The sequence below is a fragment of the Fopius arisanus genome, unplaced genomic scaffold, assembly GCF_000806365.1.
Source record: "Fopius arisanus strain USDA-PBARC FA_bdor unplaced genomic scaffold, ASM80636v1 scaffold00019, whole genome shotgun sequence".
Classification (NCBI taxonomy): domain Eukaryota; kingdom Metazoa; phylum Arthropoda; class Insecta; order Hymenoptera; family Braconidae; genus Fopius; species Fopius arisanus.
Genome location: NW_011887758.1, coordinates 749,394 through 774,069, shown reverse-complemented (window position 1 = coordinate 774,069; position 24,676 = coordinate 749,394). Strand labels below are relative to the sequence as shown.

The following is a 24,676-nucleotide window of genomic DNA, read 5'->3' as shown; positions in this document are numbered from 1 at the left end:
GAGACCAGTTTTTACCCGATCTCTCGGAATTGAAGGAAGATAGCGTTTTTTTTAAAGATACCTTTTTTGTACCTCTCATAATCTTCTATAAAAAAGGTAGATGCAAAAAATTTGATATATTCTTTCAATTCCGAGATATTGGCTAAAAACTGGCGTGAAAAAAAATTCACGGAAAATCAATCACAATATAATGGGATTAAGGAGTCACCAGATGGTTTCCGCCATTTTGAGTCTCACAACGGCGGTCGACAAAATGGCGGACAACATCGGGTAACTCCTCAATTCCCCTGTAGTCTTGTTATAAAACTTCCATGATCGAAATTTTAACGAAAACCACTCTAAATATTTTGCCCAATTTTTTTTAACAGAATCACAATTTTCGCCCGCCATTTTCATTCTGATTTGATTTGACTCTCGATTTTTGAGGACAAATCGATCATTGAGCGCGAATTAATCAATTAAAATCGAATGAAAAAAAAAAAAAGAAAAACTGTTCGAATAAAATATGAGGGGAGGGGATTTAATTTAATTTAATAACGGATTTAATAAGGGGGCACGTAGGGGAGGGGGGGAATGTCGATTTAATATGTATCGGTATTATCCAGGAGTTGAGAACATCTCGGCATTTTCAATTCAATCCAGAAGACACTTTCGTGGCGGAATATTTCAATATTGCGACGGCTTTTCAAGACTCGCTTCGTCACATATCGGATACGTGCCTATTTCCCAACAATTCGTCCCACACCATCTTTCATCTCGACGTCTACTATTTTCAATAAATCCAACAAGTTTCCCAAGATAGATTCCCCCGTGGGGTCATGCCTTTAAAATCCCAGAAATGTGTCAATAAAACTATCAAGGATTTCCTAGACACATAGCAGTCTAGCTCCCGTGAATGATTATCATTAGATAAGACGTAGTTATCACTGATTGATACCACTCGGGTATCAGACAAACTACAGAATTAATCTCACGAAAATAATGATTTTTGCCAAGTCAATTTATTGACTGCTATAAAATTCGCAATATTAATTCTCATATTGATGCATTTGTTTAGAATGAATGCATTTTTTTCGGTGGCAGTTTTTCGTTATTATCTTCAAATTGAAGACGGATAGTGGATTTTTTGTTTAAACATTTTTTATAGAAGATAATCAGAGCTACAAAAAAGGTATCTCTGGAAATATCATTATTTTTCTTCAATTCCGAGAAATCGGGTAAAAACTGGGCTCGTAAAAAAATCAATTTTCCTAGTTTACCACTCCGCAGCAGAATTTACTGACAATTAAAAATTATTTGTTTATTCATTAAAATATTACATATAATATATTAAAAATAATGATATGTTGGGAATTTCTAATAGAATTTCATGAAAATTGAATTGCGACTGAGGTACGCGATTTTGAATTTTTCACCGCGGATTTTCTAAAGAGCTGAAGTTTCCGCGCAGATGTTTAAATAAAATATAAATAAATTAATGCAAGTCAACCGGACATCTTCATCCTATTGACTACTGTATCAAGGCCCTCAGGAGAATGCGGGATCGTGCCAGCACTCGAGAACTGTTGAAGCATCTAATTCACTTTGTCAGCTGGAAAATTCCGAACCCAGCGAATGGCAAGCGCCTTCGCCTCCTTGAGCCCCTCAAACATCATTTTTTTATCATCATTTTAATGAATTTTTCTAAAAGATAAAAGAGATCATGAAAAGAGGGCCAAGTGCAGCGATTTACTCCTCGTCGATAAACGATCCAATCCATTTATTTCCAATCAATTGATAACGAGTCATCAACGAAGACTAGAATTTCTCTTTCAGAATTCTAAATCTAGAATTAATGGAAATACAAAAATATATTCACGCGAAACTTTCGGAAATTTTTCAGATTTATCAACCAATTAATTAATTAATTAGATCAATTAATTACTATCAATTAATTGGGCTAATTCATAATTTTGGGGAATTTTTGCATAAAATTTTGAGTTTTCGCTGTTAATTAAATGAATTAATTTATTGAATTGAGAATTTCTTGGAAATCGAAAACGTCAGCCGAATGTTTAAAACAATTTGTTGGTAGTACTTCACCGCAGAATGAATTTCAACAGAATTTTCACTGTTAATTAGTTTACGCTTTACGTTATCACTTGGACTCAAATTACTGTGTTGCGTTGTAAACAGCGATATGTAACACGTTTTTTTTTATTTTCAAACTTTTATAGAACTTCTAAAAGTCCTTAAAATCATTTTATTTTCATTTCCGTTTGGACGGTGGCTCTCCTCAGATGACCATCCCCCCAAAAAAATAGTAATAATAAATAAAAACATAAGCATTATTAAAAAAACAAAAATTATCCGTCACCACTAATTAATCTATCAAACAATTCCTCCGTTTTATTCTAGCCGTTCGTGTTTTCTGAATGAGAGACAAATGGAGATGATTAATTAATCCATGATTTAACAGAAATAATGAAATAATTAATTTTCAGGAGTTAATTAAGGAGTTAAATTAATTAAGGAAATATTAAAGATAAAAATAGAGAGGGTAGAGTGACGTGCACCTCGATGGCAAATGCTCCAATGAATTTATTTCCAATCAAATACCAACATTCGAAACATTGATAAATTTCTCGTCGACTTTTCCTCGAATTACTCACATCACTCACCCATCTAATAACACTCTGTCAATTTTAAATGCATTAACACAATGAGCGATTACAATAATCTTGATGGCGATTTATAATATAGGTTTCTTCAATTCTATTCAAGCTAAAATTAACGGTATTGGATTTACGAATGGCCCCACACTTGGGTTTAGGTAATTTTCATTAATTTAAATTTATTTGATTTAGGTATTATTAACTTATAATTGTTTATATAATCTCTTAATAATTTATTCGTCAATAATAGCTTACTCTGAGTTGTTTGTGTGTTCGTTATGTTATTTTCACGTATGCAAAATTGTGGGGATTAATTCACATTTCTCATAGCCATGAATAATCCATTCATTCAAAACTCGTACTACAATTTTCGATGCATTGTGCGTTCGCTTACAGTAATGCTCCGGGTCGTTTTATCGAGATTAAATCCTTTAAATTCAATAATTCTTTCACCTGTTCATTTGTCACTGGGATACACACGATCAACGCAACCACAATCCCCTAGAATCGACGAAAAACACATTGTGCTCAATGAAAAACAATATCCACTTGTTTTATGATTATCCACAATTAAATCGGCATCATTAAATGTATTCGTTAATTAATTCAATCCCAATTCCTCATCTCTCAATAATTCCACTTGGCTCTGATCAAACATACTATTTACCTGAGCTGATGAACACAAATTAAACAAAATCGCACACAACGATAAACATTAACATTTTAATTACCATGTAAAATAGTTTATCAAATCCCTCTCAATAGTTATCATTTTCATAAAATTGTCTATACCGATATCTCCTGTATCTGCACACGTTTTTTCGCACTTCCAGGTGTACCGGGTTGCCTCAGAATTCCTGGACAGACGATGGGGGCTGGTACTTTCGGAGGTGGTGGTGGTTCTGGTAGAAAATCATCCTCATAGTCATCATCGAGGGGTGGAATTCCCGGATCGTGTGCCTCGAGCTCATTATCACGAGCAGCAACATCGACACACGGTGAAGGAGTTCTGCTGCGTTTGCCAGGACTCCTGGTGATGTACGAGGGTGGATCCAGGGACATTCTCTTGCCACCTGGTGGTGGTGAGCACTGAAATTCCTGGAGTTGAAGCTCAAGCTCCTGAGCGAGCTTGTGCTTGTGAGGTGGACTCGATGATATCGAGTCAGTCATGATGAAGGAGGATAGCCTCGAGAGTTTACCACCGCTCGAGCTGATTGAGTGATCGCCAGAGCAGCCAGCCTCGAGCAATTGTTCCTTCTTCTTGTGCTCGAGATAACTCTTCATCGAGGAGGAGGAGTTTGATGATGATGTGGTAGCGGCTGCTACAGCGGCAGCAGCTGCAGCAGCTGCTGCTGCCGCTGCATTTCTGTCTCTCTGGTGATAGATACCAGCGAATATGAGAATATTCAGAAGAAGGAGAAATATTCCAACGGCTATTGTTACTGTTAGGGCAGTTGTGTAGCTTTGATAATGATTTGATGCAAATTTTCGGAGAAGATTATTCGGACCTGGTGACAACTTTGGATGTGGTTGTTGAGTTGGGTAAGCAGTTGGATAAGTTGATGGTGTGCTCATTGGGAGGGATGATAAATTTGTCGTACATTCAGTTGTCACTGGTGTGATGGACTTGGGTGATGACATTGAGGCTTCTGTTGGCATTGGTGCTGATAGTGGTGGTGGTGGGAGGGGCAGTGCCATTGTCTGTTGTCTAACGGCACCCTCGTACAAACGTGGATTGTCAGCTAGGTGATGATGACGCATACTGATCTCGTAACCTGGACGATGAAGCTGAGGCAGTAAATTCAACCATAGGGCCATTTTGTGGCCGCGATAATGGGAGCGCATCTCTGGTGATTTACTCGCTTCGAGGTATAACTGGTTTATTGAGTCGTACGAATCCCAGAAAGGGGTGCTCTTGGTGAAGGCGTCGGTGTAACCCTCGTTTGGATCACTGGGGACAAGAACAGCTTCGGTTAGCGAGTTTTTTTTATTTTTCACCTCGGCATATCCAGGGGCCAGACGAGCGAGGCATCGACCCATTTTTCTTGTCGATTCACTAAAAATCGCGGAGGAAATTCCAGTAGGAATTTTTTTTTTTTTTGAGAATTCGGTTATTGTCGGTGCGATGCAGTGGAGGTTTGAAACTTTTAGATAAGTTTTAGAAGTTCATAGAGAATTGAGAAATAACATCAACAAAAATTGCAATAATTTTTAAAAGATTATGCAAATTCTCGTTGTTCAGCCGATGAATCGTGATAATTATAAAAATCGCATTGGTTTAACGTTCGCGTTAAAATTTAACGGATATATCACCCGTGACGGATCTAGATCCGCTGGATTTTTTTTTGCTCCACCCCAGGTTTTTTGACGGGAGGAAGAAACGGAAGGGTTTATCGTACTCTGTAACAGGGGATTTGTTCTATTATTTTTATTTCCTGGGCTTTTTACTTCCGGAGTACGTTTCCTGTTTTGCATAAGGGGATAAAGCCTGAAATTGTTGTAGAATATTTTCTATCTGGAGATAAACTGGATGAAATTGTTGAATAAAACTTACCCTCTGCGTACGAAGTTCGAGAGGTATCGAACGAGCATCCTGGAGAGATTCTCGTCCTCGAGGGTGTAATTCTCGAGGTCGCTGTACCGATTGGGCTCGTTCCTGAGGAGAGGAATGCCGAGAAGATAGGGGAGTTCTTCTCCTCGTTGACTAGGTAGTTCACCAGGTTGAAAATGAAGGAAGAAGCCGCGACCACCTGAGGTCGAATGGAGTGACGCGAGCTTGAGGAGTGGTGCTGCTACTTGACCATCGCCGAGGAGTGAGAGGAGACCCTCGCGAATTGCCACTGGACTCTGCTCACTTCGTTCCCAATCCGTGTATTCGTTTCTGAGAGTCGAATAAATCTCGTTGAGGTGATAACGATAGGTGTTGCGGACAAATGTCCGAAGAATTCTGTCCCTCCGGCTCTCGTTCAGTCCATTCTGCAAAAAAAAAAATATTTATCATTCCAAAATCATCTCGATTTTTTTTTATCGTTCGAGATATTCATTAATTACTACTTCCCAAGCTGTATCCCACAGGAATCACCTGAATTATAGCAGGAGAATAAAAAAAACTGAAAAAACTCTCGATATTCTGAATCAGGCTTTTCCAAAATTGATGTGGGGAAATAAATTCAATACCCAATAAATCGTAGTTGAATAATTCACGGTGACAAATGAAAATCTGACATCCATTCACTGCAGTTATTTATTAACTGTCAATTTTTACTTTATTGATCGATTTTTTCAGTGTGAAAAATATTGTTTCAAATTGTTCAATGAAAAAAAATGGAACTCTAACTAATAAACGCGGGGATAAATTAATGAAAAAAAATGTACCTTCATATCATCATCGCTCAAGTCCAGCCAAGCCTCATTAGTGGTAAGTCCAATGAGTAAATCGCGATCACCTAGAGCAGCGAATTCTCCCCCAGGTCCTGGTAATAGGGGTAAAACTCCAGCAGATGAGGCAGTGGGTTGAGCCGCCTGAAATAATTTGGAAGATGAAAGCTCCAGCCTGTGTGAATAAAAACGAGAAGACCTACCTGCACCGCAGCATGTGGCAGGACAGCTCCATCAGGGAAGGGTGCAAAACCGGAAGTGAACCTGGGTGTATCAAGTTTAACAGCCAAAAGTTCCTTAACACTTCTCCCTCTCAAGCAACTGGCAATGTCATCAGCCTCGACATTTCCATCGCATCCAGTCTGTTCAGCAATTCGTTTTTTAATTCCCAGTGGATCACGCTGAATGGCCCAGGGTGATAGTGCAGAGCCCCCCAAGAGGATGACACGTTCTACAAGCTCTTTGGCCATCGGTGATACAGCCAAAAAATTTGCCAACGCTGCACCAGTACCATGACCAAGGACACTTAAACGCCCTGGATCACCGCCAAAGGCTCCAACATTTTCACGCAGCCAGTGGAGACCCGCAACAAGATCCATAAGGCCGTAATTACCCTGGGCACTACCTTTGGAGCTCGTTTTTAGGAAACCTAAGGTATAGAGACCTCGAATATCATCATAATCATCATGATGACAGACAATTGAATATTCACGAGTTGCTAGATTGTCACGAATGAATAAATCATGAAATCGACATTTGGGAGGTACCTCCCAAAATTCCACTCCACGATATTCAAATTTCTCAATTATTATTTTATCATTATTGCGGTAGGAAAATTTATGAAGTGAGCATTAAAAATAATTTGAAATAATTCAATTAGTTCATATAAATATTGAGTTTAGTATGATAAAGAGAATTGAAGTTTGAAGAAATAGTAAATTGAGTTAAAAATGAATCTTGATATAATGGATAATTTTACCTAGAACACCGAGACGAAAATTAATTGATACTACGATGAGGCGACCGTGTGCGGCAAGGGCAGTGCCGTCCAATGAATTGCCCGTTCCCCAGGTGTATGAATCACCGTGGATAAGGAGCAGTGCTGGCAGCAATTCCGTGCTACTGCCTGCAACGAGATAAAATAGAAGAGAACCAAAGAAAAAGGGGTAAGAATGGAGAAAAGTAACTCGATAAAGAAGAACAATAAAAAGTAGCATGTCCCAGTGGGTTACACGTATTCTTCATTTATTTAACAGTTTGATCGTACCTCGAAATGAGAATGGTTATTGCGAATGAGTTTAACAGGGTGTAGGGAGGCTCTGGAGGAAGGTGGAAGTGGGTGGAAGTGGTGGAAGTGGTGGAAGTGGTGGAGGTGGTGGAGGTGGTGGAGGTTGTGGAGGTGGTGGAGGTGGAGGTGAATGAAGGGTGGGATGGGGTTGAGGAGGTGGAAATAGACAGGGACAGGACCATGATACGTCCACCTGTTGCGAATATGGATCCTGACGGCTCGTGGCATATCCGGCCAAGGGGTTGACCGTCAAGATGCGGTGGGATGAACAGGGGGATGATAGGGGGATAATGGGGGGATGATGGGGGAGATAATGTAGTTTGCACGACACCGCACAGTCGAAAAAGTTTTTCCAACTTGAGAAGCTGTTGTCCTCCATTCATCTCCACCAATAGATTCATCCTCCACCACCAGTGGAATTTAATTCCCTGAATGATGGCGGGGATGTTAAATATTATTCAAGCGTTTTAATAATTCACTGGATATACCGCTCTCCATTGATCGTCGTCATAGATTGAGGCTTTTATATTTATAAAGGTAAATGGACGCTGCGAAGCTGAAGAATATCCGTAGCTTTGACACGAGACCACCTCACTCCCGCGGTGCTTGCAGGTTCTATTATCGTTGGATCGAAACGACTACAATGCACTACGGAATTGAAGTGGCAACGCGTCATGAGATAGTGCCGGCCTCCAAAATAGAAAATTCACTTGGAAATCGGGTGGGTGAATTGTGGGGAGAATTGTGGGGAGAATTGTGGAGGGCCAGGGGTAGAGGATGGGGGGTTGTTTTGCATTCCCGTTTGCATTGAGATTGCTATTCCTCTGGTGATGATAAAATATATATATTTTCAGAGTCTCAGGTTGCTCCGGGGCTTTCAACTACAGTTGGCTGGACCCAGTGAGAGACGATCTCCTTGCGGTTTCTCCTTTCGTCGCTCGATATCATTCATCCGGGTACGCTATGAACCGAAAATAGAAAATCGGGGTTGGGTGAGGTGGGAAAACTAAAGGGGAGAGGGTGAAGTGAAGAGGTATTACTGGGGTGAAGGGGGAGGGTAATGCCAGTCAGCCATACCCCAACTCTCGTCCCTCAATGCACCATATTATGCGCTTTTCAATGAATGCCCATATCTCCACAGCATGCAGACATTCATCTCTCGGTATATTTCAGATAACGAGCTAGCCAACAAATGCATAACAAATGTAGCAATTCCAGTGGATATTTCACAGATACCGGGCAAAGTTTCATTTCCGATAGTTAAAGTCGAGAGTTACCACTTGAAATGAAACTTTTGCTGGGGTAGAAGAGAAGAAAAAAAAAAAATTGCATCGTCATTGTTTTTTTTTTCTCTTTCTTTTTCAGAGATTGATATAATAATTACTCACTGTGGGATGGCCGTGGCACGTATAGATTGAGATAAAGGCAGTCCTCGCTCTGATTAACGAGCAACGGTGTAATCCTATCGATGTAATGACGTCTTGGTCTTGAAATAGTTGGATCGGTTGATGGTGGTATCTTCTGCGGGCACGGGGGTGGCATTGTATCGGCAAGTTTTGTTCCACGCCACTGGGTCGGTGTGACTGGTGGCATGTAGCGTAATGCACCAAGTGGTGGTGTTGCGTATGGTACACCGAGGTATGCCTCAACACCTTCAACGAGGGACGAGCGCGGTACAATTCCACGGAGTGTGCCGTATCTCGTTTTAACTTGTCGTGTACTGTATTTGAGTTGTTGCTGCTGTTGCTGCTGATGCTGCTGTTGCTGCTGATGCTGTTGATGCTGTTGATGCTGTTGATGCTGTTGTTGCTGTTGTTGCTGGTGTTGCTGATAATTGAGTGACTGAAGGGGCTCATGCTGCTGGGTATGTGCAATTGGTATAGTACCAGCAATAGACATACCAATGATGAGTAATTTGTATAGTTTAACAACTTGCGTCGGGACACTGTAGGATTTACAGGATTTCTCAATATTCCCGATAGCAGTTGTCCAGGAGGGGCGCGTCCGCATCGCGTCACGCCGCCGCGGCCCGCCCCCCCGGACCACCGCATCTGTAATAGTCTTTCCCTCCTTCTTTATCTCCTCCTTCTTCCTCTTCCCCCAGTATCTCAATCTCCTGCTTCAACTCACCACCACCTAATTTATTATAACTGTTAATATCGACAATTGTTACACCAATGTCTCCAATGAATTTATCACCCCCGCAAATCACGTTAACGGCAAATGCTCTATCGATGAGCCGGTACCATCGACAACTCTCGTAGCAGCCCAGTAAATCACCAATACTAATGATCAACCAATTTAAATTCCTCAGCACCTGTAAATACCCGGACGATGGCCTCGTCAGCACCGTCGTAAGCCACGTTGATGCTGTTGACGATCCCTCCAGCCACAACAGTTCCATCATCTGGCTGATTTAATCAGCCGTAACTTCCCTAATCCCGTAGCCTCCTCATCAGTCTCCACCGACATCAAACCCAAATCACTCGAAATCCATTGATCCAATCGAAAAATAAAAAAACATCAGTATCCAATATCACATATTGGCCTAGATGTCTCACGTCTCCATCCTGGAGAATAAGGACGGTATGTCACCCAAGTTATCATCACGTATCTCATCACATTCCAACAGACATCTCCAAAGTCTCAACGTCGACTAATGTACCACCTCTCACCTCCCAATACCTTATATACCGTTCACTAGTACGCAGATTTGTCTCGCGCATATTCTCCCTACCCCTTTGATCCACTCATTCCTCTTCATATCACCCCCAGAGCCACCTCCTGCCACCTCCTGCCACCTCCTGCCACCTCCTGCCACCCCCTTTCACCTTCTGCCACCCCTCTACCACCTTCTACCAACCCCTCCTGCCACCCAATGTTCGACGCGACTCTTCTCTTTTTCACTCTCGCTCGTTATATCATCCACCCAAAAGGTGCCTGTCGAGGGTGAACCGTCTCCCAGGCACCGCAGGACACAACTGCCGCGGCAAATTCACTCCAGCGCGTTGCCGTACGCTGTACGCTGTACGCTCCGGGTACACAGCAAACCAACCCCAGGGGCTAAAACCTATATATGTGTATTCAGCTATCGACGACGCGCGCCGACGCCAAAGCCGGGGCTTTTCACCCAACTACAACCACCACCAACCACCCACACACTCTTCAAACCAACCCCCCGACGATCGATACCACCACGGCAACCCTCGCCAATCCCGGTCATCGCCGCTCTTCCATCTCCTCTTCCATCTCCTCTTCCATCTCCTCTTCCATCTTCTCTTCCTCCTCTTCCTCCTCCACCTCCTCTTCCTCCACCACCTCCTCCACCTCCACCACCTCCATCACCTCCACCACCTCCACCATCTCCACCACCTATTTCTACTAAGCATCCTCCACTTCCTACGCTTTAGTCCTTCACCCATCACATCCTTGTGGAACGAGCATCCACTCGCCTTCAACCCCCCACCCCCCAAGCGTTATCACGACTTTTTCATTCCAATCGTCCAGAAACCCCCCGACAAAAAAATTGCCCACCTTTCGCTTCACCCCATCTCTTCATGTTTTTTAAGAAACAAAGAGGCTGGGCTTCTTAAATTCTACCCTTCCTCTACACCAATCTGTGGCACTCTGCCAGGTACTACCTTCTACCCCTATGCAATATTTTCAACCCCCACCCTTTCCCTGGTTTTCTTGTTTTTCGTAATTTGGGCGAATATCGTGGGAATTATTGAAAAGTTGAGATTCATCCGGCTCATGCGATCCATCTCAACATTTTTGGGGATGGGGGATGCAAAAAGAATCATCGATCCAACTCACAGATATTACATCATTCACATTCCTCGGGGATGATACGTCGGACTAATATTTACGGGGGTGAGACCATTGCTCTGAGGGGTGAGGACTTTTGGGGGATTATGGGACCTTCAAAGAGAACTCTTGACTCTTCTCATGGCCGTCATTACGGATGGCTTACTTCGGGGATTGAGTTTTTTATTTTTTTCACTTGCTTTTCATATTCTGATAAAATTACTTCTGTCGAATAAATTCAGTCGTCAAAATTTAATGAACAATTAATCGCTTCAGCTGAATTATTTTTGAATATTCATGGGGGATTTATTTCTGGAGAAATAATTGGAGTTGTGAAAGTAATTATTATGATAATAATTGTTTTTCAGAGTGAAATTCAAGTTGAATTCAAATTCTCTGAGGGAAAAATGAGGAAAATCGACGCCGAGGGGTGAAATTCAACCGGAGAAAAATTCACTGTGACGATTGATAAACTATTTCTTTCATCTGGATTTGTTATCAGTGAGTTGTGATAACCCAGAGCGAAGAAAGATCCCGCAAAATTAATTTACATCGGCTGGAGTATTCCCGCGAATTTCCCCTCAATTATCGGACAAAGTAAACTTGGATATTTTCATTACCACGAAATTGCTGAAAATATCAGAATACACAGGATGAAGTTTCCATCACGACCAGCAATTGCAATATCAAATTACGAGAGAATAATAAAGCTCAAATAACTGGTTAACTTCATTATTGCATTGACCCACTAATCCAGAAGCCAATTACGAAATAAAATTAATCAACACTATTTTAAGGCCCGAATGGACTGTCTGGAAAAGATAATTTACTCCAAAATTGGGACGTCTAATTACTCCGTCAATTAATCGTTTTTTTTTTAATTGTTAGCTAGCGGCCTAGTTGTTGACAACCGCTAGAACGCTAGCTAACAATTATTGAAATAAATAATTGTTAATTGAAATAAATAAATGATCTTTTCTAGATAATCCACCCGAGCCTTAACAGTAATAATGAATTTTTAAGGCTCGGGTGGATTATCTAGAAAAGATAATTTACTACGAAATTCGGATTCCTAATTACTTTGGCAATTAATCGTTTTTTTGGAATAAATTATCTTTTCCAGACAGTCCATCCGGGCCTTAAAAATCTTGTAAACGAAATAATTAATTTACTATTCGACTAATCTACACATAAAAAATGTAAACGTAAATTACAATTTCAAACTCATAATTCATGAGATTAAAAACGTAAATTACGTAAAAATGTAATTCTAGGACACATATTTAGCAGTTATCTTTAACCAACGATTATTTTTTCCGACAAAAACATTATAAAGTCGATAATTAATCTTTAGTCAATGAAAATCAAATGTTTGGAAAGATAAACTATCAGCGAAAACATCTAGATTGACAGGATTTCCGGATAAACGGCCATAATTTTTAACCGAGGGACACTTAACAGTCCTAATGACCCTCATTACGAATCGGTCATTCAGCTAATTGAGTTTGAACTCCTGAAAGTTTTTGGGACTGGAGTTGGCACTCAGTAGTGATCCCTCAGTTAAACTCAACGAAAATAAAATAAGGTAGCAATGAGAACGAATAAACTGATCATTGCCCTCTTGCTATCACTGAATTCCAATAAAGTTGAGTCCAGAATAAAATACCCTGACGATTCTCCATGGAGCTGGCTAGACACTTCCCGTCAATTCTACCTCCATCATCAAGAAGAATTCTCCCTGGGAATGTGTATCACCTCGAAATTCCTGAAGGTAGGGAGCTACATCGAGGCGAATTCCCCTCATCCTGGATTAATCGTGAAGCTAGTGTCGCTGGATCCAAGTTTGGATAGTGTCAATGGACCAATGAAAAACTCCTCAAGAAACATCGAGGACTCATCGAAATTAGCGTCGTTCCAGAGCGACACGAGTGAGAGATTCACGAAAATAGCAACGAAGAGTGTGATTGGGGGAAGGGACTTGTCGCCGATTAAAAGAATGGATGAGGCCATTCTGGAGTTTGCTCTGGTCGATGGAATAAAGGAGAATTCAATCATCGTCGTGGTCCGTAAACTCCTGGGGAGTCTAGTCACTGCTATTGAGATTGTCGCCACACTGGTCAAGTCCTCAATCATCTTCTCGTGCACCTGGGATTATATTTACACCAAGTGTGCCCAGTGGATCAGTGCTGGAGCTAATTAAATATTAAATATTCATCCACTGGTGCTGAAAGCTGCAGAACAATCAGAGACATCACGAATTATGTGAAAGCAAAGGTTTGACTCATCAATCCCTCAGTTTAAAGTCCTTATTTGTTATCAATGGAATAATATATTGATTAAATACCTGATTAAATAAGTGAAGATGCTGATCAATGCTGGGGGACTGGGGGTTATCAATAATTTCTGCAGCTTCTGGTGTTGCTATTGCGTCAAGGATTGATGAAGACCTCACAGCAATCAGAATAATCGAAGGGCGGTGAAGTGACAACGACTGTATCGAGAGTTTAGTGTATGAACCCAGAAATCCAACTGATAAATTTTTCAATTCCCCTACCACCTGTTGCACCCTTGAAAATCGGCAGGGATCAGCATGGAATATCTCCAAAGCTTCTATCCATGTTCTACGTGCCTGGGCCGATAGAAATGACTTTCTGTCATTCGCCAAATATTTTATTCCAACTCGTTGTGCTGAATAGCTGATGGCTAGAGCATGAGATCGTGTTGGGGGAAAAAATAAACATGGGGGAATAGAAGTTTAAAGTGGACGATCTTTCAGGAGTTAAATCTCTAGACGATGTTTACTGAACCCCATAAATCATTCAGAGATGCTTGAACACTGCGGAATGAAATGCATGGATCAAGGGGAAATGCCCTTCAGGAAAATGGTGGAGATAAGTAAAACGGAAAAAAATGAAAACGAGTTCTTTCACTTCGTGGGGGAATGGGGTTTGTGTTTGTGGGTGAATGGGAACGGGTTATTAATTCATTATGGAGATGATGGACTCGGGTAGTTGTGGCTTTTTGTTGAGGAAAATGACAGGGGTGAAAGGTTTCTCGGGTTCTTCCATTAGGTAGACGTCGGTGACTGAAGACTGAAAAATATTTGGAAATAACGTATGAAATTATTTAGCAGTCAATTGACCGACAATGAGAAAGTTAATGAGAAAGTCTTGTTCGGGGAATGATTGCCTGGAGATTTTTCTTTGGACGGAGATTCCATTTTTTGTACATCATCAACTTGCTTTTTACGTGGGGCCATTCAGTCGTCTGTTTGAATTTTCTGGTGCGGTTGGGAATGGGGTGAACTGCACCCCGGGAAAATACGGTATCTCTCGTCTCTGTGGGAAAGTTTTTCCATTTTCTTGGAAGAAAGTCTGTGCGATATTCAGTCATATTACGGGGCTGTAAGAATGTGGTTTTGAGGTTTTATTTGAGTTGAGGGTGGATGACACTCGGGTACATTGTGTCACGAAACTTTCATTCAATTTTGGATGGAAAACTATTTTTAGGGTAATGAATTACTTGGATAATGGGGTGGGAGTTTATTAGCTCTTGGATAATTGGTGATTAAGAATAAACGAGGGGTAAATAGCTGTAAGGTGGTAATAATATTTGAAAGTTGGGGAGTCACCTGTTGAATGTATTGAATAATCAAATTCAGTCGACTCCACTGGGTTTTTCATAATGTTAAAACAACATTAGGGGATTGTTGACAGTAAAAACAGGGAATGTGTGGGAATAACCGATCGAGGGGTTTTTTTTTTGAAGGCCATAAAAATGAAGTGAATGGTTTGTTTCGTTGGTTTTTATTAGCGATATATTCGGGGTGTGGAAAGATCGGGATTTATGGATCGTTCGGGATCTGTTAGGGGTGGATTTTTTTATTGGGATATGTGGAATAATGAATGCGTTATATTAATGGTTTGCTTTTTATCGGAATTTTTTTTGTAAAAATAATCTTAAAAAACAATCGGACGAAAACAAATTGAAGATTTTAGTGAATTGGTTTTGTTTTGAAAATAGAACGAGTGGAGAATTGCCATTTGACTGGCACATGAATTTTTCAATTAACTTTGCAGAATAATAATTGAAATAAATGTAAAAAATCCGAAAAACCGATCTAGGGTATAAAAAAATTCAAGATATATAATTAATAATTTTTATTACCAAAATGTCAGAAGAGTAGAAAAATGGAGAAATATGGACATTTGTTGAGAGTAGAAGAATAATAATTTTCCAACATATAATCATCGAAATGAATTTCTAAAAACAATTATTAAAACCGATGTTCAACATATTTTTTCAATCTCACACCCATCGATGAAGATAAATGAATACAAACAATTGGTGAAAGAATAAATGATTAAGAGAGAATAAATCATTTGGTGGTGATCCACGAGGAGTCGATGACGGAGAGATCCCTGAGGTAACACCTTCCTGTTGCTACAACTTCAGTGAAAAGAACAAGCTGAGGCCTCGATGTATGCAAAGTAGAGGACGGATGAATGGCAACTGGTTGTCTCGTGCTCAACTGAAAACGATCAATAAATGTATATTCATGAGACAGTAAAAGTATTCTGATCAATTATGCCCGCGTTATCATCCCAATTTATTCAGATATTTACCGTTAGGTAAGTGTTATCTCGTTGGAGCTCAGCGAGATTATCCGAGAGGCCCTCGAGTAATGATTTTCTTAATGACTCTGTGTTAGCACCGCAGCTTGCTCTCTCCAAATTAGCTCTCTCTGCTAATCCAGCGAGCTGTTTACGTACCTCCGTGGCGTATTCCAAGTTCCTGGGGTGAAGAAAATTGTCGTGACACCACGGCTTCTTCTGGGAAGCACCCATATACCCTCGGTATACATTAAGAAGGGTCACATGGTCACCCTCCATCGAGGCAAATCTGTTGGAATTTTTTGGGGTCTATCATTCTGGTCATCAAAAGACTACACCCACGTTTTTCTTTGTCTCAAGAAGTTCGTGACTTGAAAATTAAAGCTGAGGATTTTGAGGGAATTGAATACTCCGGGAATGAAAACTTACGACTTTAAATTTTATAGGTACTTGTTCGAAACTGGAGAGCGAATTTTTCCATTTCAAGAAAAGAGTTCTCACGTTAGTTGAAATAGAGTTTCAGTTTAAATAGCAAATTATTTAAATTTCACATCTGCAAGAAGGAAAAAGCCGATGTGTTTTTTAGAAATTAATTAAATGACATTTTTTTAAATAACGAAAATTGGAGAATACGATCATTGGACATGGAATGTCATGAAATCCTAACTGCCTTCAGTAGTTGAACAGAACATTCATCTGAGTCCCACATTCAATCCTCTATATTTGAAAACTTTGCGATGATATTATCACTTCAATCGTTCGAGTTGTAAACCTGATTCCTCTCTTCCAAACCGTTAAAGAATATTTTTTCTTAAAAGATTAAACGATTCCCTTCCGAAGAAATATTTGTAAAAGAATTAAAGAATATTAACATTGCTATTAAAATTATAATCACACAACAATATTATTAAACAATCACTAATTCATTAAAAAAATTACAGCTGATAAAAATCAGTGATGATCTCAGAAATAAAATCAATAATTCCAGTAATCAATTGACAATTCGAAATGACTAATCCCCTCATCGATCTCCATCACTCGACGAAGCTTAACAAGCGCCAGATGATTGATACAAATGTGTCTGAACAAATAACAAAATAATTAATATCGATCCCTCGTCTCTGTTTACATTAAATTCCCCATTGAGAAGTAAAATCCCCGGATAACTATCACTGATGGAAAAAAATGGTCAATTGAATTTCGAATTCAGGATGCGATATTCGTAAATAAATTACCTAGCTCTGGCAGCATGCGCCTGTTCGCGTTTAGCAGGGGGTTCGGTGAACACAGACTCTCCAGAAAGTAAAGCAATAACGGTTAAAGCTTCTTCAAGGCACTTGTGCTCAACGGAAGCGAGAAGAACCTTAGTGAAACGAGGATCAAGTGGAAATAACGACATGGTTTTTCCAAGAGTGGTGAGCTGTGGAGGAGATCCTTTGACAGCTCCCAGTTTCTCGAGGCAGCCAACAGCCACCTCAACAGCTTCCTTGGGTGGTTTATCCATGAAATCAAAGGTTGTAATATCAACTCCAATGGCCAACAGCTGGAGGGCAACACCAGCTAGAGAGCACCTCTGAATCTCCGGCACAGGCATCTCCTTCATTCTCTCAAAATCATTATTGGTGTACGTTCTGTAGCATTTGCCAGGCGATTCACGTCCAGCTCTTCCAGTTCTCTGCCAAGCCTGTGCTTTCGATATATTTTCCACCCTGAGAACATCGAGCCCAGTGGTGGGATGATGGGTCCTGACTTTGACGACACCAGTATCGATTACGTGTCTTATTCCCCCAATGGTGACAGAAGTCTCAGCGACATTGGTCGACAGAACTAGTTTGCGCATCCCCGGGGGTGAGGGCTTGAAGGCCTCGAGCTGTTGATGAGTTGGCAGAGCCGAGTACAATGGAAATACTTTGAGGGGTGGATGCACCTCACTAGTCTTCTCTAATTGTTTAGCCACTTGTCTCGCTGTCATCACAGCAGCCTCGATCTCCTCCTGACCCGTGAGAAACACGAGGATATCCTCGTTGGCCGGTGACTCCCTGTGAATTTTAAAAGCCGATACCAGTGAGGCGAATGTATAGTCATCCTGGTGTCTCGTCGTGTGGTAGATGTTCACGGGATATTGTCTACCCTCTAGATATATAACAGGTGCCTGAAAGTACTTGCGAAATTTATCTGCATCCATCGTTGCTGACATTATCAGCAGCTTCAGGGGTGTCTGGGATTTGAGCTTACGGAGGCTTTGGGCACGACGTGCCACTCCCAGGAGCACGTCCGTTTGTACTGAACGCTCGTGCGCCTCGTCCAGGATTATTATGGAGTAGTCAGAGAGATTCTCGTCTCTCATTGCCTCTCGCACCATCATACCGTCGGTTAGGTACTTTATTCGTGTGTCTGAGGTACTTACGTCCTCGAAACGAACGCAGTAGCCCACTTGGCTACCTAATTGGACCCCTTGTTCTTGGGCTACTCGACGTGCGATGCTCACTGCTGCTACACGACGTGGTTGAGTTATACCTATGCAACCGCTGCCACCTTGCATTCCTGATGATAACAGCAGCTGGGGAATCTGAGTGGTCTTTCCACTTCCCGTTTCACCGATTATTATCAGGCTGTTGTGCTTGCGAATCTCTTCCAGGAGTCTGCAACATCGTCACCGAGGGGATGAAATTTTTACCCTTCGTACGGTTTATTCCGAGGGAATTTGCGGATTTTTGAAAATTTTGGAAAATTTCGAGGGAATCATTTTCTTTATCGAAGAAAATTCTTAATAAATTAAATTTTTTTCAGGGTTTCAGAACGATTTCTTTGTAACGAGAAAATGACTTATTGAATTTATTAATTGCATAATATTAATTATAATGATTTTCCAATTACGAAAAATGATGTAAAAATATTTTAGAGTGCAAATATTCAAGAAAACTAATTTCAACCAATTTCAAGTAATTCCCACAATTGCATTTGCCCACCGATAAATCAATAATTGGAAACACAATACCAAAATCAAATGACCGCTAATTATTGGGATTGATATTTTTCTAGGAAATAAAACCATCACCGCCATCTCCTGGAAATCAAGGGAAACTCAAGAGTAACCTCAAGTTGTTCCTTTATAATTGTCTGAATTTTTTAATTTATCTTAGAACTAATGACCTTTTTCGATGTTTATAGACAGGTAAGGCCTTCCTCTGCTGTTGAATATTGGGATTGGATTTGACCTCGACCCCATTCTGGTGTCCCTCTGGGGTCTCGTGTTTGTGGATTTTGTTGGGTGGTCCATCATTGAAGAAGTGCACAGTATTGGGACGTTTTGGGGTGAGTTTTGAGAAACTGGAGCTTCCCATAACATTGTACTTAGAGTCTGTGCTGTCGTGCACACCCATTGTCTCTCAATTAAAAAATTAAGCTCTTTGTATCATCACAGAATGGGACAATCACTCGACGACCACTAGGACAATGTATACAGTGGAAACACACGTGTTGAACACTGCGCACAGCTGTTCTCCCTCCATTGATCCTCTGACGTCAAAACTTCATGTACCATACACCATTGTAAACACAGAATCATAATAATCCATAATAATCCTGGAACCCATGGAGCAGATTGCTCTAGGACCTGCACTCCTGAATTTTCCCTCATCATTTCGTAAGACACTGGGTAACTGGTAACTCAACTTGCCTCGTCCGCAGATTTTCTAACAATATCTCGAAATCTAGTGGAGATATCGAAATTTTTGTGATAAGATCTTTTGAAGGGCTTGATCAGCTCTGCAAAAATGATTTTGACACAAATTTTGATGGGCCCTTTAGTTCCGGAGATATTTCCAAAATTAACGAGTCATTGAATTCATTTCGTTCTAGTTTTAATTTCTCAAGGCCTTTTCCTTGTGTTGAATGGAATTTCGGTATTTTATTTTGTGTGGGTAGAGGAAATGAATTCAAGATGACATCAGGATGAAAAAATAGTGTACACAATCGATTATTAAATTGGAATGATTAGATGTTTTATTATAAAACAGAATTACTGTGTACCCACACACTTAAGAAAATGTCTCACAATCATTATTCTCATTTCGAATTTCATTGCTTAATTATTTATAAAATGCACGTGTTACTTCGTATAATATATGCAGTTATGAAAGGGTGAAAGAAGATGAATAAATTCCAGATCAATCTCTTGAATCAATCTCTTCCACCAGTTCTGACTCCATCAAATATAAAAATTGACAACAAGATCTTTCATATTTAAAATTCCGAATCTCCAATTCTTTATCCTACAACGAAATCCTAGAGTAAATACCACAAAAAGATCTTGTCGCCATTTTTCATACGCAATAAACAACTTATCACGTAATATATCTCTTCAATAATTATTGTGCGTCACTGCTCCTCGCTGGACAATTTTCCAATGATTAATTACAGATTCAACCTCTGGCGATAAAATGTCTCTGTTAATAAATCCTCGATATATTATTCTCTTACGTTAACGTTAATTCTATCAATGTATCACAGATTAATTATGCCATGCTACGACAGGGGGGAAGACACAGTGAGCAATATCGATTATCGTCCGACACACGAGATGTTAATGGATTATGCTATTAAATGGGCCTAAACGATGAGCGGTCATCGTAGTGCTCTGTACGTAGTGGTTTTAACCGGCCCTGGGAGCTAAACAAAATAAAATTATTACGTCAACATAATTATTCTACAAGTTAAAGTGCCTCTATCTTCCGATATATTTTTTCTATTTTCCCTCTCATTTATTTTCCCCTTGAATTTTCAGTTGTCAATGACATCAGCATTTATTTATTCACCGGAAGGCTAGAGCTACTTTATCTTTTTGCATCATGCAATCTTTCCTGTTTTAAATGAAATGCATTAAATTACCGTCGCTCCAATTCTGGAGAGATAGCGATTTCGTATACTTATGTCGGACTGGGGCTGTAACAGGTCATCGGCGGATAAATCGGATGTTGATTCGTTGGATAGGAGTTTTTCACGCTCCAGTCTATCCGCTGTTGGCCGACTAGCTTCATAGATCTCTCGTTGTTTTGGTGTCATATTTAGATAGCCTCCGGTTTGAGATAGATCGTTCACCCATATGATTACGCATGTAATGAGAGATACTGGAAAGAACAATAACAGGGTTACATAAAATTTCATAGCGGAAACTAAAGGAAAAACTATCGAGTATTTCAAGAATAAATAGAATTTATTTGGGATCAGTTTTGTTTTAATTCCTCGAGGACATCCAACTCGGGGCAAAGTGGAATGTCGTTTTTTTTTTCTTTTCTCCAATTCTCAATAGCTTTGTTCGGAAAAGAGGATATTGGAAATTCAAGTCGATGACAAGCGTTCCAACGAGAAATATCTGAATAATAATTTGTTCTTCTATAAAATCATGAGCAGAAAGCGTTTTGAAATGCATGGAAATGGATTTTCTGTCCCGATAATGTTGTGATATTTATTCCACCATTCACAGAATAAATAAAATTGCGCGAAAAATCTCTCCATCAATTTCCCAGTCTCCAGTCTGCTCAGATATTCATAAAATTAACAGATTAATTCCAGATTAATAGCATTATAATTAAAATTACCGTGCAAATATTTTCAAAACGTTTTACTTTGATCCCATCAGTGAGAAACGTAAAAAAAATATTGAGAAGCTCACAAAATTCTCTGAAGCAATCTTGATAAATAACTTAAATCTTTCTATCACAGTAAATCCCTTGAACCCTTAATGAAAGAAAAATATTTACCCCAAAGCCACCCAAGGAAGAACATCTCGAGCATGAGATACCCCCCTTTATCCACAATCATCCCAGCAAGGATCGATACGACAGCAAGCCCAAGATTCTGCACAGCCTGAGCGATTCCATAAGCTGTTCCCAATTGATACTCAGGTATAACGAGAGCAATTAGAGGCCAGAGACTGCTAGCCAGCATTGAATAAGAAAGGCCCAGGGTGATCATGCAGACGTAAGGATCGACAAATGTAAATGCCAGCAATCCATGTGCCACAATGGTCCCAATAATACTGAGAAAAACAAAAAGAACATTCTTTCCCAGTCTGTCCACAGCATATCCAAAGACAGGTGAAGCCACTGCTGAGATTGAATAAATCAGAGAAGTCACTGTATTGGCTGATGCTGCACTGAAGTCGTATTTCCTCATAAAATAAACTCTGCAATGAAAATTATCCATCAATTATCAATATTTATTATCAAAAAGCTTGAAATTAAATTAAAATAAATGTCAGAATGATATAATATATTAATCTGTTTCCAGATTCGTTGATTATAAATGAATTATTGGAATTGTTAGACAAGACAAATTAATTGCTATTTTGAAGAATTATTTTAAAGGGGAAAAAAGTGGTGATTATCAGTAATTTATGAGAGAACATCGGAATTGGGAGATTCAGGAATCCTTCAGTGGTATTTATAATTGGGGAAAAGTTCAGGGTGATACGTACTTTCCCAGTGCGATGAAGGGGAAAATTGCGACGTAGTAGGCGATGCAGATAACGGCTATAAACCAGAAGATTCCGTTGAAATATTTGACATCAGTCAGTCTGATGACCGGTTGCTCTTCGCCATGACCTCGACGAAGTACAGTCTCGGTTCGTTTGTCCATTAGGCCCAGGAACACAGCGCATAGCATGGAGAATACGCAGGTGAGAGCTGCCAGGAAGAGAACCACCCCAATACACTGAGAGCCTGAATAAAGTTTTGATACGTAACCGTAGATTGGCTCCATCACTAGGAAATTAACTGTTGATCCTAGTCTTGCGAAGGAGAGTTGGAGACCAAATACCATGTTCAATTCTTTTCCCTTGAACCAGAGGACAGCGTAGCTGTTTTGAGCTACAGCCAGAGATTCTGCTCCAATTCTAAAGGAAAAGCAATTAATGACGATTAATTAATGAAATCTGAGTACCTTTATAGCTTTATTCAAAGAATATTGTCGTCTTTTATTATTTTTTTAACCATTAACGCAATAAAACTGATGTTTAACATCATGCTTTACCCAAATATTAAACGTCCAAGCATCATTGTCCAGAAACCATTGAAAACAGCTCCAGTGGCGAACAGAAGTTGTCCAGCGAGTGCCAGTCCCATGTAAATGATGGTCCCGAGACGAATTCCGAAGACACTATCTAAGAGAAATCCTCCAATAAAACACATAACGACATTTGGCCAGGAGTAGATGGAGTAAAGGAGTACGAATTGGCTGGTGGACATTTCCAGGTCATTCTTGAAGTAATCCTGCAAGGCAGCAGGATTGTCGTAGCAGAAATAAGAGCCAAAGCCCAGCAGACACATGAGTGCCAGTCCTAGAAATCTCCATGGTTTCCCCTTTGGATTACAACATCCATTGTTTGCCACGTCCTCGTAACTCGATGCATTCTGACTCGGATCTGGTGTTTCTATTATGCCACCCTCCATAACGCCCCCCTATTCTTCTTATTATTACTTAGACTTCCTCGAATGATTGTTCTTTGTTATCTGTCAACAGCATGCATGCCTCCACCTCATGTCATTATCTCCTGATGACAATGAATTTTGATCTTTGTTGACTGTTGGACTTGTCTTTATTATTTTTTGTTGTTGTCCAACAAAATTTTAATGCACTAATTCTCTTTTTCAATCCTGCAAGTGATTTTTCTGTCACAGGTGGTTGATTTATCTGTTGTTCACACGAGTTTCACTGTTATTCTTGTTGTTGTTGTTGTTTTTTTTCAGAATTTTTGGATAAATAAAAATGTTTCGAGATTGACAGCACCTCGGAGGAAATGGAAACGTGAACAAAGCACGGAAGCAGACAATTTTTATTCCGTTCCATACGTCACTGTCACTGAACCAGAACAGATCTCCAACAGCCAAGATAACTGATGATTCACACAGCCACTGAGCAGACAGCCCGTCAAATACGGCTTTTTATTATTTCGGGGCGTTCGATATGGTGTGGGTGTTGTGGTTATTATGCTGAAAAAACAGCTGCTGATGGGGGGCAAAGAGGATTGACTGCAGTAGAGTACTGTGCTAAGTACTGCACCCGGAGAGAGGGAGGGCGCCACACGCAATGCGGGGGTGTCCATCAAGTCGACGGGGTGAATTTTATTTTCTGCAGCAGGAATGCTTTTTGTTTTTTATTTATTGTTATTGTATTTATATTGTATGTATTTTCTATTTATAACAGAAATTTAGTCGACTGTAGAACGAGCGGAAGAGGGAAACCACCCCTTGTGGAATTTCAAATGAAAAAAATTATTCAATGTATTGAATATATACTACTAATGAAATTATAATTTCAAAATTGGCGCGTTGTCGAGTTGGCAGCGTGCTCGCCTGCCACGCGGGCGGCTAGGGTTCGATCCTAGCGCCATTCATTTTTTTTTTTCAAAATAATTCCAATTTGATCTTTTTTTAATGGCTAATCAATCAAAAGATTGTTTAAAAACTGAATTTTTGAAAATCGAGAAGATATTCAGTGAAATTAACAATTTTGAAATTTTTTTAATAAATTCCTTTTCAAAATATATACCCCTAATGAAATTAAAATATTGTAATAATGCGTTATCCTAGTGGTAACGTGCTTGCCTACCACGCCGACGGCCCGGGTTCGATCCCGCCGTCATTCATTTTTTTTTTTAAATAATTCCAATTTTTTCTTTTGTAACTGGCTAATAAATCGAAATAATGGTTAAAAACTGAATAGCTCCTCGATTATCATGTTCCCCTGATACTTTTACAAAAATTTCGAATTTTTCACCTTCAGTGAAAATTTCAGTGAATAGCTCCTCGATTGTCATGTTCTCCTGATACTTGAATAAAAATCTCGAATTTTTCACACTCAGTGAAAATTTCAGTGAAGAGCTCCTCGATTGTCATGTTCCCCTGATACTTTTATAAAAATTTCGAATTTTTCAC

The 24,676-nt window shown here is 40.0% G+C and overlaps 3 protein-coding genes and 1 long non-coding RNA gene across 5 annotated transcripts; 1 reads left to right on the top strand and 3 right to left on the bottom strand.

The window, feature by feature from the left end:
- Positions 1 to 2,573: 2,573 nt before the first annotated feature.
- Nlg2 (Neuroligin 2) lies at positions 2,574 to 9,234 on the bottom strand. Its single transcript, XM_011300739.1, has 6 exons — positions 8,709 to 9,234; positions 7,012 to 7,158; positions 6,236 to 6,681; positions 6,030 to 6,176; positions 5,209 to 5,630; positions 2,574 to 4,605 (listed from the first exon to the last, which is right to left on the bottom strand). Exons 1-6 carry the CDS (start codon positions 9,217 to 9,219, stop codon positions 3,441 to 3,443), a joined length of 2,838 nt encoding a protein of 945 aa, XP_011299041.1. The 5' UTR covers positions 9,220 to 9,234; the 3' UTR covers positions 2,574 to 3,440.
- On the top strand, positions 7,119 to 8,758 carry LOC105264098 (uncharacterized). The gene is made up of 3 exons (XR_891962.1): positions 7,119 to 7,198; positions 8,175 to 8,276; positions 8,686 to 8,758. It is a non-coding gene; the product is annotated as an uncharacterized lncRNA (long non-coding RNA).
- A 6,135-nt stretch (positions 9,235 to 15,369) lies between the features above and the next one.
- Positions 15,370 to 19,173, bottom strand: ath (ATP-dependent RNA helicase DHX33). 2 transcript variants are annotated; one of them, XM_011300735.1, is made up of 5 exons: positions 18,894 to 19,173; positions 17,903 to 18,382; positions 16,976 to 17,779; positions 15,753 to 16,029; positions 15,370 to 15,658 (listed from the first exon to the last, which is right to left on the bottom strand). In XM_011300735.1, the coding sequence occupies exons 1-5, from the start codon at positions 19,121 to 19,123 to the stop codon at positions 15,506 to 15,508; spliced, it is 1,944 nt and encodes a 647-aa protein (XP_011299037.1). In that variant the 5' UTR covers positions 19,124 to 19,173; the 3' UTR covers positions 15,370 to 15,505. The 2 variants fall into 2 exon arrangements, with proteins under 2 accessions (XP_011299037.1, XP_011299036.1); XM_011300734.1 differs by having other exon boundaries at positions 16,976 to 18,382.
- A 546-nt stretch (positions 19,174 to 19,719) lies between these two features.
- Positions 19,720 to 23,781, bottom strand: LOC105264094 (major facilitator superfamily domain-containing protein 1-like). The gene is made up of 5 exons (XM_011300733.1): positions 22,773 to 23,781; positions 22,219 to 22,635; positions 21,503 to 21,927; positions 20,631 to 20,869; positions 19,720 to 20,411 (listed from the first exon to the last, which is right to left on the bottom strand). The coding sequence occupies exons 1-5, from the start codon at positions 23,189 to 23,191 to the stop codon at positions 20,367 to 20,369; spliced, it is 1,545 nt and encodes a 514-aa protein (XP_011299035.1). The 5' UTR covers positions 23,192 to 23,781; the 3' UTR covers positions 19,720 to 20,366.
- Positions 23,782 to 24,676: the final 895 nt, after the last annotated feature.

What these genes read in the sequence shown, in the direction of transcription:
- Nlg2 (XM_011300739.1), bottom strand. Translation starts at nt 9,219, where the DNA reads ATGTCTATTGCTGGTACTATACCAATTGCACATACCCAGCAGCATGAG. An exon ending in CGTGCCACGGCCATCCCACA is followed by an intron (nt 7,159 to 8,708) that starts GTGAGTAATTAT and finishes ATCTCGTTGCAG; the next exon opens with GCAGTAGCACGGAATTGCTG. An exon ending in TGAGCGATGATGATATGAAG is followed by an intron (nt 5,631 to 6,029) that starts GTACATTTTTTT and finishes TTTTTTTTGCAG; the next exon opens with AATGGACTGAACGAGAGCCG.
- ath (XM_011300734.1), bottom strand. Translation starts at nt 19,123, where the DNA reads ATGGGTGTGCACGACAGCACAGACTCTAAGTACAATGTTATGGGAAGC. An exon ending in GTCTATAAACATCGAAAAAG is followed by an intron (nt 18,383 to 18,893) that starts GTCATTAGTTCT and finishes ACGATGTTGCAG; the next exon opens with ACTCCTGGAAGAGATTCGCA. An exon ending in GCGCATGCTGCCAGAGCTAG is followed by an intron (nt 16,030 to 16,975) that starts GTAATTTATTTA and finishes AAATTCCAACAG; the next exon opens with ATTTGCCTCGATGGAGGGTG.
- LOC105264094 (XM_011300733.1), bottom strand. Translation starts at nt 23,191, where the DNA reads ATGGAGGGTGGCATAATAGAAACACCAGATCCGAGTCAGAATGCATCG. An exon ending in CTTGGACGTTTAATATTTGG is followed by an intron (nt 22,636 to 22,772) that starts GTAAAGCATGAT and finishes CTTTTCCTTTAG; the next exon opens with AATTGGAGCAGAATCTCTGG. An exon ending in TCTCCAGAATTGGAGCGACG is followed by an intron (nt 20,412 to 20,630) that starts GTAATTTAATGC and finishes TATTTTGTTTAG; the next exon opens with CTCCCAGGGCCGGTTAAAAC.